This window comes from Gobio gobio, assembly GCF_949357685.1.
Source record: "Gobio gobio genome assembly, chromosome: 23".
Classification (NCBI taxonomy): domain Eukaryota; kingdom Metazoa; phylum Chordata; class Actinopteri; order Cypriniformes; family Gobionidae; genus Gobio; species Gobio gobio.
In genome coordinates this window covers 40,844,223-40,857,491 of record NC_137119.1, presented here as the reverse complement: position 1 = coordinate 40,857,491, position 13,269 = coordinate 40,844,223, and the positions used below count along the sequence as shown (strand labels likewise).

Below are 13,269 nucleotides of genomic sequence, written 5' to 3'. Positions count from 1 at the left end.
ACGTAACTGTGTCTGATTATGAACTTTAGGCTATAGTATAAGGCCAACACATAATCAACACAAGTGTGTGAGCGCAGACACAAATACTGGGCGAGTTTATCGGTGTGTTTGTGGGCAGTTCTGGGCTGGGTAAATTAAAAAGTGGCACCAACTTACTAATAAATCATTTGCAATTAAAAACAGTCTGTTAGTGAACTAAAGATGCTTCAAAAATTTAGATTTTTTTGTGTGGAAGTTTTGTGTTTACAGACTTGATTATTTATGTATTTGCTAAGAAAAAGCAGGCATACATTGGTTTATGAATTAACATTTTCAAGCAAAAGATTGGGGTCAGTATATTTTTATGTCATATGTTTTAAAGAATTCAATACTTTCATTCAGCAAGGGTGCATTAAAGTGACAGTAAATACATTTATGTTTGATAATAATCATAAATATTTCTTGAGCATCAAATAATCATATCAGAAGGATTTGTGAAGGATCATGTGACACTGAAGACTGATAAATTCAGCTTTGATCACAGGAATAAATGACACTTTACTATATATTCACATAGAAAACCGATATTTCAAATTGTAATAATATTTCAAATTTTTACTGTATTTTTGATCTAATAATTGCAGCCTTGGTGAGCAGAAGAGACAGTTAAATGGTAATTAAACTGCATTTATAATATTTCATATGCACAAAATAATATCCAGATTAAAGCTTTAACTTCTCTCGTGACTGTGGAAACATGAACACAGACGGAGAGATGTGACTTCAGATCGACCACCAGAGGTCCCTGTCATTCCAGGATTAATGACTGGTTGCTATAGTTACGCACCTGTTCCTCCATGTTTACCTGTTCAAATCCCCTTTGCTCATTCGGTCCTGGGTGTGTGACAGAGCCAGAGCTGATAGTGCTCAATGCACAGAAATGTTAGTTTTATCCCTTCCTCTCTGTCAGGTGTGAAAGCCTGTAGGTGAAATATAATATGGATTTGGCTCTGATGATAATGGAGGCTTTTTCTCCAGTGCACCGTAATCTCTCTAACAAGCTCCTACTGGTTTTTGTACAACCCCTCATTAAGCAATATATAAATTACAAAGAGGCCGTTTCTTGACTCTGCTTAAATCATTTGCAGGTCTCTGGCTCTCTTGGAGGTTTTCCAAAAGCAGAAATGTGTTAATTAAAATTAATGACATCCCATATTATTAAATAAAGAGGTAAAGGTTCCATTCATGAAGGAGAATTAATATTTTATTTTCATTTTGGTCTGTAGAAACACGGGTTGTTTTCCGATGAACGCACTACTTCATTCTTTGCCGTTCATATGGTGGAAGTATTTGGACCAGGGCTGTCAAATCCATTAAATCACATCTAACATAAAAAGTTTGTGTATTATATAATGTACGTGTGCATAATAAGTCGCTGTTTGGATTTAAATAGGCAAATGCTTAAGAGTCAATGATTGGATTGTGATTACTATATTATATGTTTGGCAACAGTTCTTCTAACCCTCATTGATGGAGTGTGTAGCTTTTCATTTCTTAAACAGCCATATTCCAGGAGGACGATGTCCAGATTCATCAGCTCAGACTGTGAGAGAATGGTTGTGAGGGAGCATGAAGAAGTCTTTGGGATGTGCCGGAGGAGACTTTACACAGTGCTGGACTCTTGCATTGGCAATAGATCTGGACCAAATATTGATGCACCTCTTGATGGAAATAAAACTTATGATGTTATTTCCAGCAAGATGTGCATCAATTTTTGGTCAATATCTTGTGTTGACAATGCAAACACGCATATATTAGGCTATATAAACCCAAACTTTAATGTTAGATGCTATTAATCGTGATTCATTGATTTGACAGCACAAATATCTGAATGTCACTACATTAGCTGAAATATCAAACTAAGTACAAACTCAAATACACTTGTCAAGAAGAGAAAGAGAAAACAATCACAAAAACACTAAGGTTTTAAATGACAAAGCAATAGATATAGTGTTGAAAAGGTCTAAAAGAAAAGTTAGTTGTAATGACATTCAGACATAAATGTTTTCTGTAAATAAGCATGGTTGCGCCTCAGCTATGATTCCTGATGTCATTGCACAGGCAACACGTAATTGGCCGGATAAAATCCTTCGACTCCGCCCTCCTTCACCCCCCAGCACCAGCCCTGATCATCCTCTTCCTCCACCTTGAGGAACTCTTCACCTGTGAGACAGAGCGACAGACGTCACAGCGACAGCGAGATTCACAGTTTAACTGCAGGAGGGCCGAAGCATCACCTGTTTTGAACGACAGTTCATCCTCTTCCTCTCCGGTGTAGTTGTACAGCGCTCGCACACGCACGCCTCCGATCATGACCCTGCGGGAGAAGATGGAGAGAAATCTGAGCCGTTTCAAATTCACTTCAAGTCCTCAAACAGTTTGGAAAATACAGTGCTATTTGAGTATTATGTATATACTATTATACAGTGTAATTCAAACGCATGCTCCTAAATGCCTCAAAACATAACACTAAAGGAAACCTCGCCAACACTGATTAGTTCTTCTTCCACAGAAACGTTCATTCAACCCACTAAACACAACTTGCAGCCATTAACATTGAATATACCTCAAAGCAAGGGTTTTCAAACCCTGCGCGAGACTTAAAAAATGGGTCGCCAGAATAATCGAAGGAAAATAAAATCATAAAATCCTAGTCTATAGTCCTACATAAAAGGAATAAATACACAAAACATATTTGACTTAAATAATTAACAGTTAAAAAAAAAAAGGTGCGGGTGTTTTTGTGAAAAGGTGCTTCACAGAAAGGAAACCCAGACGACAGAAAGCACATCTTGTTTTCTTTATTACAATAGCACAATGTAAGTAAACACTTTGCAATTTTGAGCGATGCCCTACTCTTATTATCTGTATGACCAAAATGCCGGAGTATTTTATGTTTCCTCTGTTGGATCGCGCCGGCGCCTCACGCGCACACAACATATTCCAGCTTTGCAAACTTGCAGTCTGTTCATTATCAACATAAAATAGTCAACCTAACATTTAAAAAAGTTACACAGCTCAGTTTAAATAGTCAATAGTACAATTCGTGCTATTCAGCATGAGCACCGCTCCGCTGTGACCAGTGTTTCCAAGCATATTTTTGCGCATGTTGAAGAGGATGATTTCTTCCGTCAATATTGGGATGCGAGTGAAGTACAAAGCCTATAATAAACAATGGTTTAGCATCTAAATACATCGCAAATATGGAAACATTTGGATTCGAATGAGAGAATTAGGCTACGTGAGCATCCCATAGCTAGATCAAATTAGTGCAGAATGTTGCGAACGTGTCAAGGATCAGTGGAAAAGTGCTACATTTTTGTGCCATCTAGTGGTTTAATGGAGAATACAGTCAAATGGCCCATTGTATTTACGTATTCTAATGCTTGGCTTGACTTGTTTGAATGTAAATGGTTGTAGGCCTATAAATGGGTCGCGACAATAAGAAAAGAAAAAGAGGGTCGCTCTTAAAAAAGTTCACTGCCTTAAAAGGTGGGGTAAGTGGTATTTCAAAACGACTTTAGAAAAGGGTCTCGGACTGAGTACCAAAACAAACTTGCAGATGCTAGCAGATGCTGAGGTTGCTTTATTTCTCCTCGATAGGCGAGTAATATTGATTTTGTTTTGTTTCACAGAACTAATATATGCTGGTTTTTGCTTGAATATGCTTGTCTATGTGCGATCGTATTGTCGTTCACTCCAGCGATGATAAAGACACATTCATTTCCACACCGCATAAGCCTGGAGCGTCTAAACCTCCTCACTGAGCACGTTCACATGCACACCAGTAAGCTGATAACTCACAAATATCAGCTTATTAAAATAACCAGTTTTCCCAGTTTACATGCAAACCAGTAAACTGACAACGCAAGTAAACCGCGTTTCCATGACTTTACTGTGTTTTTTAAACTTCTTTCAAAAACATTTCTGATTGAAATATTGTTTCTTGTTTTGGCAGATAATTCTCACTTGATAATACTCACTTGATTTTGATTTTTTTACCCCAGAAAATTGGACTTATCTAGTAAATGAATCTTTATTTAAGCATTTTAAATATTTGGACTGGAAACAAGAAAAAATACTAAATAAAAAGAGCATTTTTTGCAGTGTAGTCAAATCTCTTGATCATTTAAAAATATAATAGGCCTTTGTTGACTACATTCTAAATAAACTACAAAAAAATATATTTCCTTTGTCCTGTTGCGCCCTCTTAGTCACATACCTGAAGCTCATTCATTATACAGCTCATTATGCAGCCCATTATGCGGGTCTTTTGTTATCTCAGGTGTGATACCCAGCATTATTCATTATCGTTCACGCCTCCTGGCATACTGCCTTTGTAAAGAAAAAATGTCTTACAAAATGTAAATGAATATATTGTTTTATGTGAATGAGTAGGCTCAATGATTCTCACATCAGTTTGAAACTCTAGGCAAATACACCCATTAGTCAAAAGTCTTGTGGACACATATCTATTGTATGTTTTGAGGCCTTAATTTTAAAACAATATTTTTTGTTTTTTCAAAAACCACTCATAAACATTATTCTCACATGAGTGAACATGTACAGACATGTTGCTCATATATTATGGTAGCCCAGTTTGTGCTGAATACAGTGTAATTACACTTTTGCCATTAATATGTTTATAAGCAACTGAAAAAAAACACAAATGTCAGAGCATGTCAAAACTATAAAGGGCCCCAAAACAGCTCAGACTCCTGGGGGTTAATAAATCAGATTATTTCCTTGTAGTGACGTCCAAAATAATAATGTCCATATCTGACTTTGAGTATTCCATATGTTACGTCAGTTGTGAAGTTAAATAAAGCTTAAAACGTGTCAGCGGGAAACTTACGGCTCATATATTACTCTCTCATGCAGTTACAGATGCAGCGTTTTGACTGAACCACTTCTACTACATGAGAGATGAGAACACATTTTACAATTTTCTGGGTCTTAAAAGAGCCTGCGTTTCTGATATATTTCCTTCTTTCCTCCATGCAAAACGCTCGCTCTGTCTAGATGTGTTTAAATCTGCTCTAAGTATGTGTTTCTGTCGCCAATCACACATGCGCACTTCAATAAGCCGACAGAAAGCAGGTCAATGCGTTAACATGCAGCGTGAAATTAGGATAAGAGGCAAAAAATTTATGCTTAAGCCGTTTATGACCTTTCTCCGATAAAAGAAAACATGTTACAGCGTTTACATGACCATGTTTGTTGTCGGCTTATTAAGCATAATCGGCTTAAGAACGTGCATGTAAACGCACTCACTGTCTGTTTCCAGGGTCAGCTCCCAAAGCGTGTCTGAATAGTAAGACAATAAACTCCTAATATATCTTTGGTTGTTACGTATGTGTGGGGCGGAGCTATCAAAATAGGGGCGTGTTTGTTTTGGCGATTTGAAATCATCGGTTACCAGAAAGCACTTCCCCCACCTTTAAAGCACACAGAACACCATCATTAAAAAGGTGACATTCACAAGTGTGAATCTGCCCAGGACTGGCTGCCCTCCAAAACACGGAGTCCGCATAAGAGAAGGGATAAGGGAGACAATCATGCCTAAAGGAGTTACAGTCCTCATGGCAGAAAAAAATGCACCAGACCACAGTTCACAAACATAAAAACATCTCAACAGGAGCTCAGCCAAAAGCACACCGGAGGAAGATGACAACGTTTGGGCCGCCATGCTTAAGTGCTAAAGATTGCCAGCATATCACAATGAACACAGCGTCCTGACAGTGAAGCATGGCAGCAGAATGTTTTATAGATGCGTCTCTGAGGAAAGGACTACAAAACTCATAAAGGAGCGGAACACGCACAACATCTTGGAGGAAAAGTCATGTTGCAATACCTGGTTGGCTGCCCCTATTAGGCTTTTTCAAATATGGCCTTTCATGCAGTGTGTAATATACTGTAGCTGTTTGTGACTGTAAAAGGCCTGCAAAGTTTTAAAGATTTAACAAATTTGCATAATGCCCATCTGTGGTCTTCAATGGTTCAACTGTTTTCTGCACTGTGAATCCACTTCTGAATCTTCAAACTAACGTTTTCAGACACTGGGAGAAAAGAGTTGATGCTGCAATGTATAGTATGAGAAAAACTTGTTTTGACCTTTAAAGCATGTAAACTAGGGCTGGACGATTAATCGAAAAGTTAATCGAAACCGAAATTCAGAACCTCTAACCGACCGGTTATTTCGGTTTTAGTCACGTGACTCCGCCCCGTAATGCTGCGTTCACACCAAACAAGAATAGAGCGTCTGGAGCGAGTGATTTCAATGTTAAGTCAATGGAAAGGCACGTTGACGCGCGTCTGGAGGTCCTGCAGCGCGATAGACGCGTTTCGCGCAGCGCGATTCCGCCTCATTTGCGCGTCCAGTTCGCGCGAATGATGCACATTGGACGTGAATTGAGCGTCTTGCGTGATACGCGTGTTTTGCGAGTGGTGCTTTTGTGCATTACCGCATTTCAAGCGAATTCGTGTCTGACGGCCGAGTTGAAAAATGTTTAACTTTGCCGTCAATGCGCGCTGCGTTAACCAATCAGGAGCCTGCTTACTGCTGTCACGTGGTAAAGTGACGTGATGAGAAACTATTGTGTCACAAAATGAGGTTTTAAGACTTTTTCAGGTGAGAATGTAGTTGGCTCTGATGTCCTGTAGTGGTTCGTCTTGTGTGGATCTAACGAGCGATCTTTGGTGTCATGAATCTATAATTTGTTGTCTGCCAAATCGTTTTGACTGAGTGCAAAGAGAAGTTTCATAACTTCATTTTTAAGGATATTTAAATATACATGCAGTGAAGATAATGTAGGAGTTGCCTGGACCACATTTGTGTGGCTATTAATGCTAATATATAATTTTAATGAAAATGAAAAGAGGCAGAGTGGTGTTTTATGACATATTTCTCCTGGAGCGCCTTGAACGCGCGTCTATTTAGCTTCAAAGGCTCAATTTATACGCGCGTCCAATTTGCTGAAGGCTGCACACGCGAATAGATTCAAAATGTTCAAGCGTCCAACTAGACGCGGTAGACGCGATTTTGACACTCTATTTGCGTTTGGTGTGAACGCAGCATCAGTAACATCCAGTGCAGTTAGCAAGCACACGGAAAGATTCAGGAGCAGTTATCTTTGTTTATACAATCTGGATGCTCAGTTTTACTATGGTAATTGCATGTTTTACACAGATTACACAGGTAAGTTAATCGGCGTTCTTCTTATATGCGCTGCTACACGCACACACAGACGCGCGCAAGCCCCGAAGCCAGAACACTTTCACTTGCGTCCTCATGAAGTTTGTCAATTAAATGAGTTTAAAGGCCTGCCAGTTTGAACGTTCAAGCGATTTTACACTATTCAACAATATGGCAAAAATCTCCGTTCAGTGCTCGTGGGCTTTTTTCTGTGACACAGAGAACCGAATTTTGTTGCGTACACTTGCGTCCTCACAAAACTTTGTCAATTGTATGTGTTTTAAGGCCTGCCCGTTTGAACATTGAAGCGATTTTAGACCATCGGATGTGTATTATCCTGAACTAATGCCTGATATATTGTGACACACGAACACTCATACAGAAGATCGAGTGCACAGAGAGGAGAGCAGAAACTCATTGTCAACACTGTCCTAACCATCACTAAAGTAGCTTGGAAACTCAACCGTTACAGCATAGATTTGTCTACCTTTGAAGTAACTACACACCACAGCTTCATAATGAATAGAGATGGTATGACTAATTCACACACACACACACACACACACACACACACACACACACACACACACACACACACACCATCACTCTCTCAATAATGCATTCAAATAAATGTAATGTAGGCCTACTGTGCTAATTTATCTGTATCTGATGTACAACAAACAAAAAATCTGTAAGAAATGTTACGACCTATAGACAATAACTGCTGAAAGTGAGCTGTCAAGTATTTTAAAATCACAAAGAAATGCACTTTTTCATTATAAAAAAAATATCCCAAAATAATTGTTCATTAATCCAAATCGAGGTAAAGTGTTCAATTAATTGAGATTTTGATTCAAGGTCAAATCGTTCCAGCCCTAATGTAAATCTATCATAGGAGACTCCGAAACAACATTAGGAACCTTTAAGATAGCATAATAGAGGCACTTTAAAGTATTCTGACAAATTTACCTGATACAAAATACAGAAACTAAACTTGAAACCACGACAAAGGTTATGTTACGTTAAGGCCGGCTACACACTGGCTGCGTGGCGTGAGCGTGGCGTTTTCTATGTCTTTGCACACCAGAAGCGTGTCTGACGCTGCGCTGCTGCTGCTCGGTGACGTACAGGGAAGGCCTATTCTTCATGTTAAACATAAATATATAGCCTAGCAAGACAACGTCTGCAGTATTGACGGCAAACTAGGCAACAGAATATTTTGTTCTGTATTGACAGGTGCAATATTTGAAAATCAATATATATATATTTTTTTATCACAATTATATCTGCCTTTATGTCAAAACCTAGAGACTTTCAAACATCAAAATGTATCATTTATTAATATGTATTTGTGTCAAAATGACATATAAACATATTTTCCTATTAAATTTTGCCTGGAAACGCTTCCAACATGCTTGCGTGTCGCGTGAAAAATAGGCGTCAGTATTATTTCTAACATGCACGCGTTTTCGGCGCGGCTCGAGCCGTGTCACGCAGGCAGTGTGCAAGCTCTAACCTGTTAACATTGGACCTGAAAAAAAAACAAAAAAAACGGACATGCCACGCAGCTGACATGCTCACGCCACGCAGCCAGTGTGTAGCCGGCCTAATGGTGTGTTCACACCGGACGCGAATGATGCGATTTGCGCGAGTGATTTACATATTAAGTCAGTACAAAGATGCGAATAGACATTCTGCGGTGCAATTCGCGCAAATGACACGCCGCAAATTTAGCGAATTGAGCATTTGATGCGCTCAAGTCGCTCAAGTTGAAAAATCTACAAAGTTGAACTTTGGCGGATATTCGCGCTGTGTTAACCAATCAGGAGCCTGCTCTAGTAGTGACAACAATGAGGAGAAAATCTGTATATTAATATCTGGTTCAGTGTGCATATTATTATCACTGTGATAACATTAAATGACATGAAACACAACCCAATCTCTTTTTGTTAAATGCAAGTTTATGTATGATCAATAATACAAAAGTATAAGTAAAAGGTATAATACGCTATACATGAAATAAAGCAAACAATTCAGTCAAACATTCAAAGTCAGTGCTAGTCGGCTACAACGGTAACGTAAAGTTATAGCCTAAAAATAAAAAAGTAATGAAACTTTTACAAGACGAATTATAGCTCGAGACACCACAGAGACATCAGAGCCAGCGGCAGACGGCAGAAGGACTAGCCGAGGAAAGGCTGCTCTCGCCGGGGTTAATGAGCACTGCTGATACACTGGATCTCACAACTTCGAAAACGCCAGATAAAATGTTCAAATAGGCGCTCTCTTTATAAATAAACCACAGATTTGGGCTTTAAACAACTACATTATTGCCTGAAAAAGTCTTAAAACTATGTTTTGTCACACATTAACAGTAGAATTTTAACAAAAAAGACGTGCAAACACAGCCCATGTCAGCCATTTCTCAATGAGACGAGCTGCCGGCAGAAGCCCCTCCCATGACGTGAAGTGAATGTCACACGCGAATGAGGCGAGTAAACTCAAATTGTTCAAGCGTCCAACTTCGCGCAAACAGCGCGAATCATTTGCGTTGAAGGAATTGAAAATAATCAAAGATATTTGATATTTGAAATCCAACAAAGAAATTTTCTTTACTGTTGTCAACCCCCCATTTGCTTATCAGAAGGGCCATCTGGAAGACAAAAGACAGGCCTGTAGGCCACATGGGGGCCACCTTTACAGTGGGGGAAGTTTGGTCTGATTGGTCAGTTTGAAAGAATACATTTGGTTTCAGTCACAAGGTCAAGGAATAGATAAAAGAGGATTGGAACTGTGGCTTTCTCTCTCTTTTTCTCTGGCTCTCTTACTCTCTGGCTCTTGAGGTCATTGGGGCTCCTCTTCTTTGCTCTCTTCTTCTCTCTCACCCATTCTCTCTCTTCCTCTCTCTCCCCCCACTCTCTTTCTCTTTCTCTCTCTCTCTCTATCCCTCAGGTAACATTTTATTCATGCTGTGTATGATTAATGGTATAAGTTTATCATCTCATGCATCCATTTTGAAACGATTTAAAGTGTAACCATAACCAGATTTTGTCATTAAATCATTTCTATTACGAATACTGTGCTAACTATTTTTGATTTGGTATTGACTTTGAAGTGCTCCTTATTGCAATACAATATAGTAACATTATAGCAACGCTCCCCCACATATTTTGCTATTGTAACTGCGCTTATCTCCGTCGTTGCTATAAGTTGCAGTGGGTGGAAATAGACGAGAAATGTACAGTTTTCTTCCATCTTTCTGATAACGTTTCTTTAGTCTTCTGGCAACTCTGCAGATTGAACCATCTACAGGAGTCCACTCTTACACAGTCATTCGCGTCCGGTGTGAACGCTACGTAAAATAGTTATTTCTACCAGACATAATTCATAAAAATGAGTTTTGATGGTATAAAAGTATGTATTTAGGTAGATTCAGTGATGTTAATCCCTCATCCGTCTGTCGGGTCATTTTGACCCGAAAGGAATTTTTGAGTGTTCATCAAAGTGGTCCAAGACCTCGGGACTTTTGTCGCTCTTGAACCACGAATACATAAAAAAAAAAAAAAATGGACCGGATTCGAAGTGTTCATGTGGCTGAAATTTTAAAAAGTAACAAATCCTTCCCATCGCGGGTCAATTTGACCCCCTTAAGAATTCATGGAATGCTTCAGTACACATAGAAAACCCTAAAAATGCTGAAAACTTTACCAAAAAATTCTTTTATAATGTCTGTGTATCTGAATGCATACTGAAGAGATGAACTCAAGGACTGACTTTAGGACACAGCGGAACAGCTCATCCGCTCCCGATAGAGCTATAAGACCATCTAGTGGCAAGAGTCATGAAATATCATGTTATATTATTATATTATATGACTTTTTTCCACAAGTGGTCAGCAGAGACACCCAATGTAAGACATTTTGAGCTGAATTAAAAGGGTTATGCATGAGATGTTGAGTTATTTTGAATTTAAGAATGTGCTTAAATGATATTATTTACTGATACAAATCGAGTAATTTAAAGGTAAATAAAATATTTTAAAAATAAAAAAAAGTAGCATTAAAGAATATTATAAAAATGAAATGTAAACTTTCTGGACCAAGAAAAAGAAGTGTAATTTTAGGGTTTCGGGTCATTTTGACGGACGGGACGGATTCATATTTTTGACTTCTATTTTTGAACATCTAAAGCAAAGACAAATGAAAGTAAAAGAATGGTATGTTCACCGACTGTTTACTGCATTCACTACATTCTATTTTTAAGTATGCATCATGCAACAATAAGCATTTTAAAAAGAAGTATGCCACACTGTTGTCACATGACCTCATGTTTAATTCAGTGAAGCCGTCCCGGTATCACGCCAGAAACAAAAATGTGCATTTTTAATGCATCTTGCCTAAAAACATTTCTTGACTCTTTTGAAGGCTGATGAGATGATCAGATGAAATCAGCTCCAGTTCATTCATCACAGCGGAAGTGAAGGTCAGGCTGAGTATGGCTGCACACGGGATACTGCACACACTTCACCTCTGTGACTGCAGTTCACAATCATCCCTCATCCAGCCGAATCAGTTCAGCCAGAAGGATTTGAAGCCCAAAGAGACTCGCCGCTATAATCACTGCCGCTGCTCAATACTTACGCATTTCATTTCATTTTCTAATTAACTTGATTTAATTAATATTACCTTTGACATTATAATAGAGCACGTTGCGCGCGGAAATGTTCAGTTAAGGCAAGACACTAAAGGTGAATAGGGTAAAAATATAGACTAATAAATACCAAGACAAATGTATTTAAAAAAAAATTTAAATGTTATGTTTAAATATTGAAATGAGGCATTATCTAATTACACACATTTGCATACGTTTCCAGAACACACATGTGAAACATTGCTTCATTTTGTTGACATATTAGAGCTAAAGTTTTTCTTTTTATCACTCCATTAATGAGAAAAAACTGTCAACAGCCAGGAAAAAAAATCACTTTACATAATCACACATTAAATCAGTCAAATTATACATGATATTAATAAAACTGTATGTGTTATTGTGACAAAAAATCTAATAGAGTTAAATGTGTGTGTGCGTGTGTGTATGTGTGTGTGTGTGTGTGTGTGTGTGTGTGCGATGGGTAGGGTAGTGTGTGAGTGTGTGTGTGATGGGTAGGGGTAGTGTGTGAGTGTGTGTGTGTGTGTGATGGGTAGGGGTAGTGTGTGAGCGTGTGTGTGTGTGTGATGGGTAGGGGTAGTGTGTGAGCGTGTGTGTGTGTGATGGGTAGGGGTAGTGTGTGAGTGTGTGTGTGTGTGTGATGGGTAGGGGTAGTGTGTGAGCGTGTGTGTGATGGGTAGGTTTAGGGGTAGTGTGTGAGCGTGTGTGTGATGGGTAGGTTTAGGGGTAGTGTGTGAGTGTGTGTGTGTGTGATGGGTAGGGGTAGTGTGTGAGTGTGTGTGTGATGGGTAGGGGTAGTGTGTGAGTGTGTGTGTGATGGTTAGGTTTAGGGGTAGTGTGTGAGTGTGTGTGTGATGGGTAGGGGTAGTGTGTGAGTGTGTGTGTGATGGTTAGGTTTAGGGGTAGTGTGTGAGTGTGTGTGTGATGGGTAGGGGTAGTGTGTGAGTGTGTGTGTGATGGTTAGGTTTAGGGGTAGTGTGTGAGTGTGTGTGTGATGGGTAGGGGTAGTGTGTGAGTGTGTGTGTGTGTGATGGGTAGGGGTAGTGTGTGAGTGTGTGTGTGTGTGTGATGGGTAGGGGTAGTGTGTGAGCGTGTGTGTGATGGGTAGGTTTAGGGGTAGTGTGTGAGCGTGTGTGTGATGGGTAGGTTTAGGGGTAGTGTGTGAGTGTGTGTGTGTGTGATGGGTAGGGGTAGTGTGTGAGTGTGTGTGTGATGGGTAGGGGTAGTGTGTGAGTGTGTGTGTGATGGTTAGGTTTAGGGGTAGTGTGTGAGCGTGTGTGTGTGATGGGTAGGGGTAGTGTGTGAGCGTGTGTGTGATGGGTAGGTTTAGGGGTAGGGGTAGTGTGTGAGCGTGTGTGTGATGGGTA

The 13,269-nt window shown here is 39.4% G+C and overlaps 1 protein-coding gene across 8 annotated transcripts in view; it reads right to left on the bottom strand.

The window, feature by feature from the left end:
* Positions 1-226: 226 nt before the first annotated feature.
* The window catches only part of LOC307119324 (protein kinase C and casein kinase substrate in neurons protein 3), a 29,461-nt gene continuing 16,418 nt past the window's right edge, over positions 227-13,269 (bottom strand). For 2 of the 8 annotated variants that reach the window (XM_079805540.1, XM_079805543.1), the window contains exons 9-11: positions 2,277-2,356; positions 1,856-2,202; positions 1,226-1,698 (exon numbers count right to left, since the gene is read on the bottom strand). In XM_079805540.1, the coding sequence (XP_079661666.1) occupies positions 2,090-2,202; positions 2,277-2,356 (193 nt within the window). In that variant the 3' untranslated portion in view covers positions 1,226-1,698; positions 1,856-2,089. Of the gene's footprint in view, positions 2,203-2,276; positions 2,357-13,269 lie in introns of all 8 variants that reach the window. The other 6 variants (XM_079805537.1, XM_079805538.1, XM_079805541.1 and 3 more) reach the window with 5 other exon arrangements.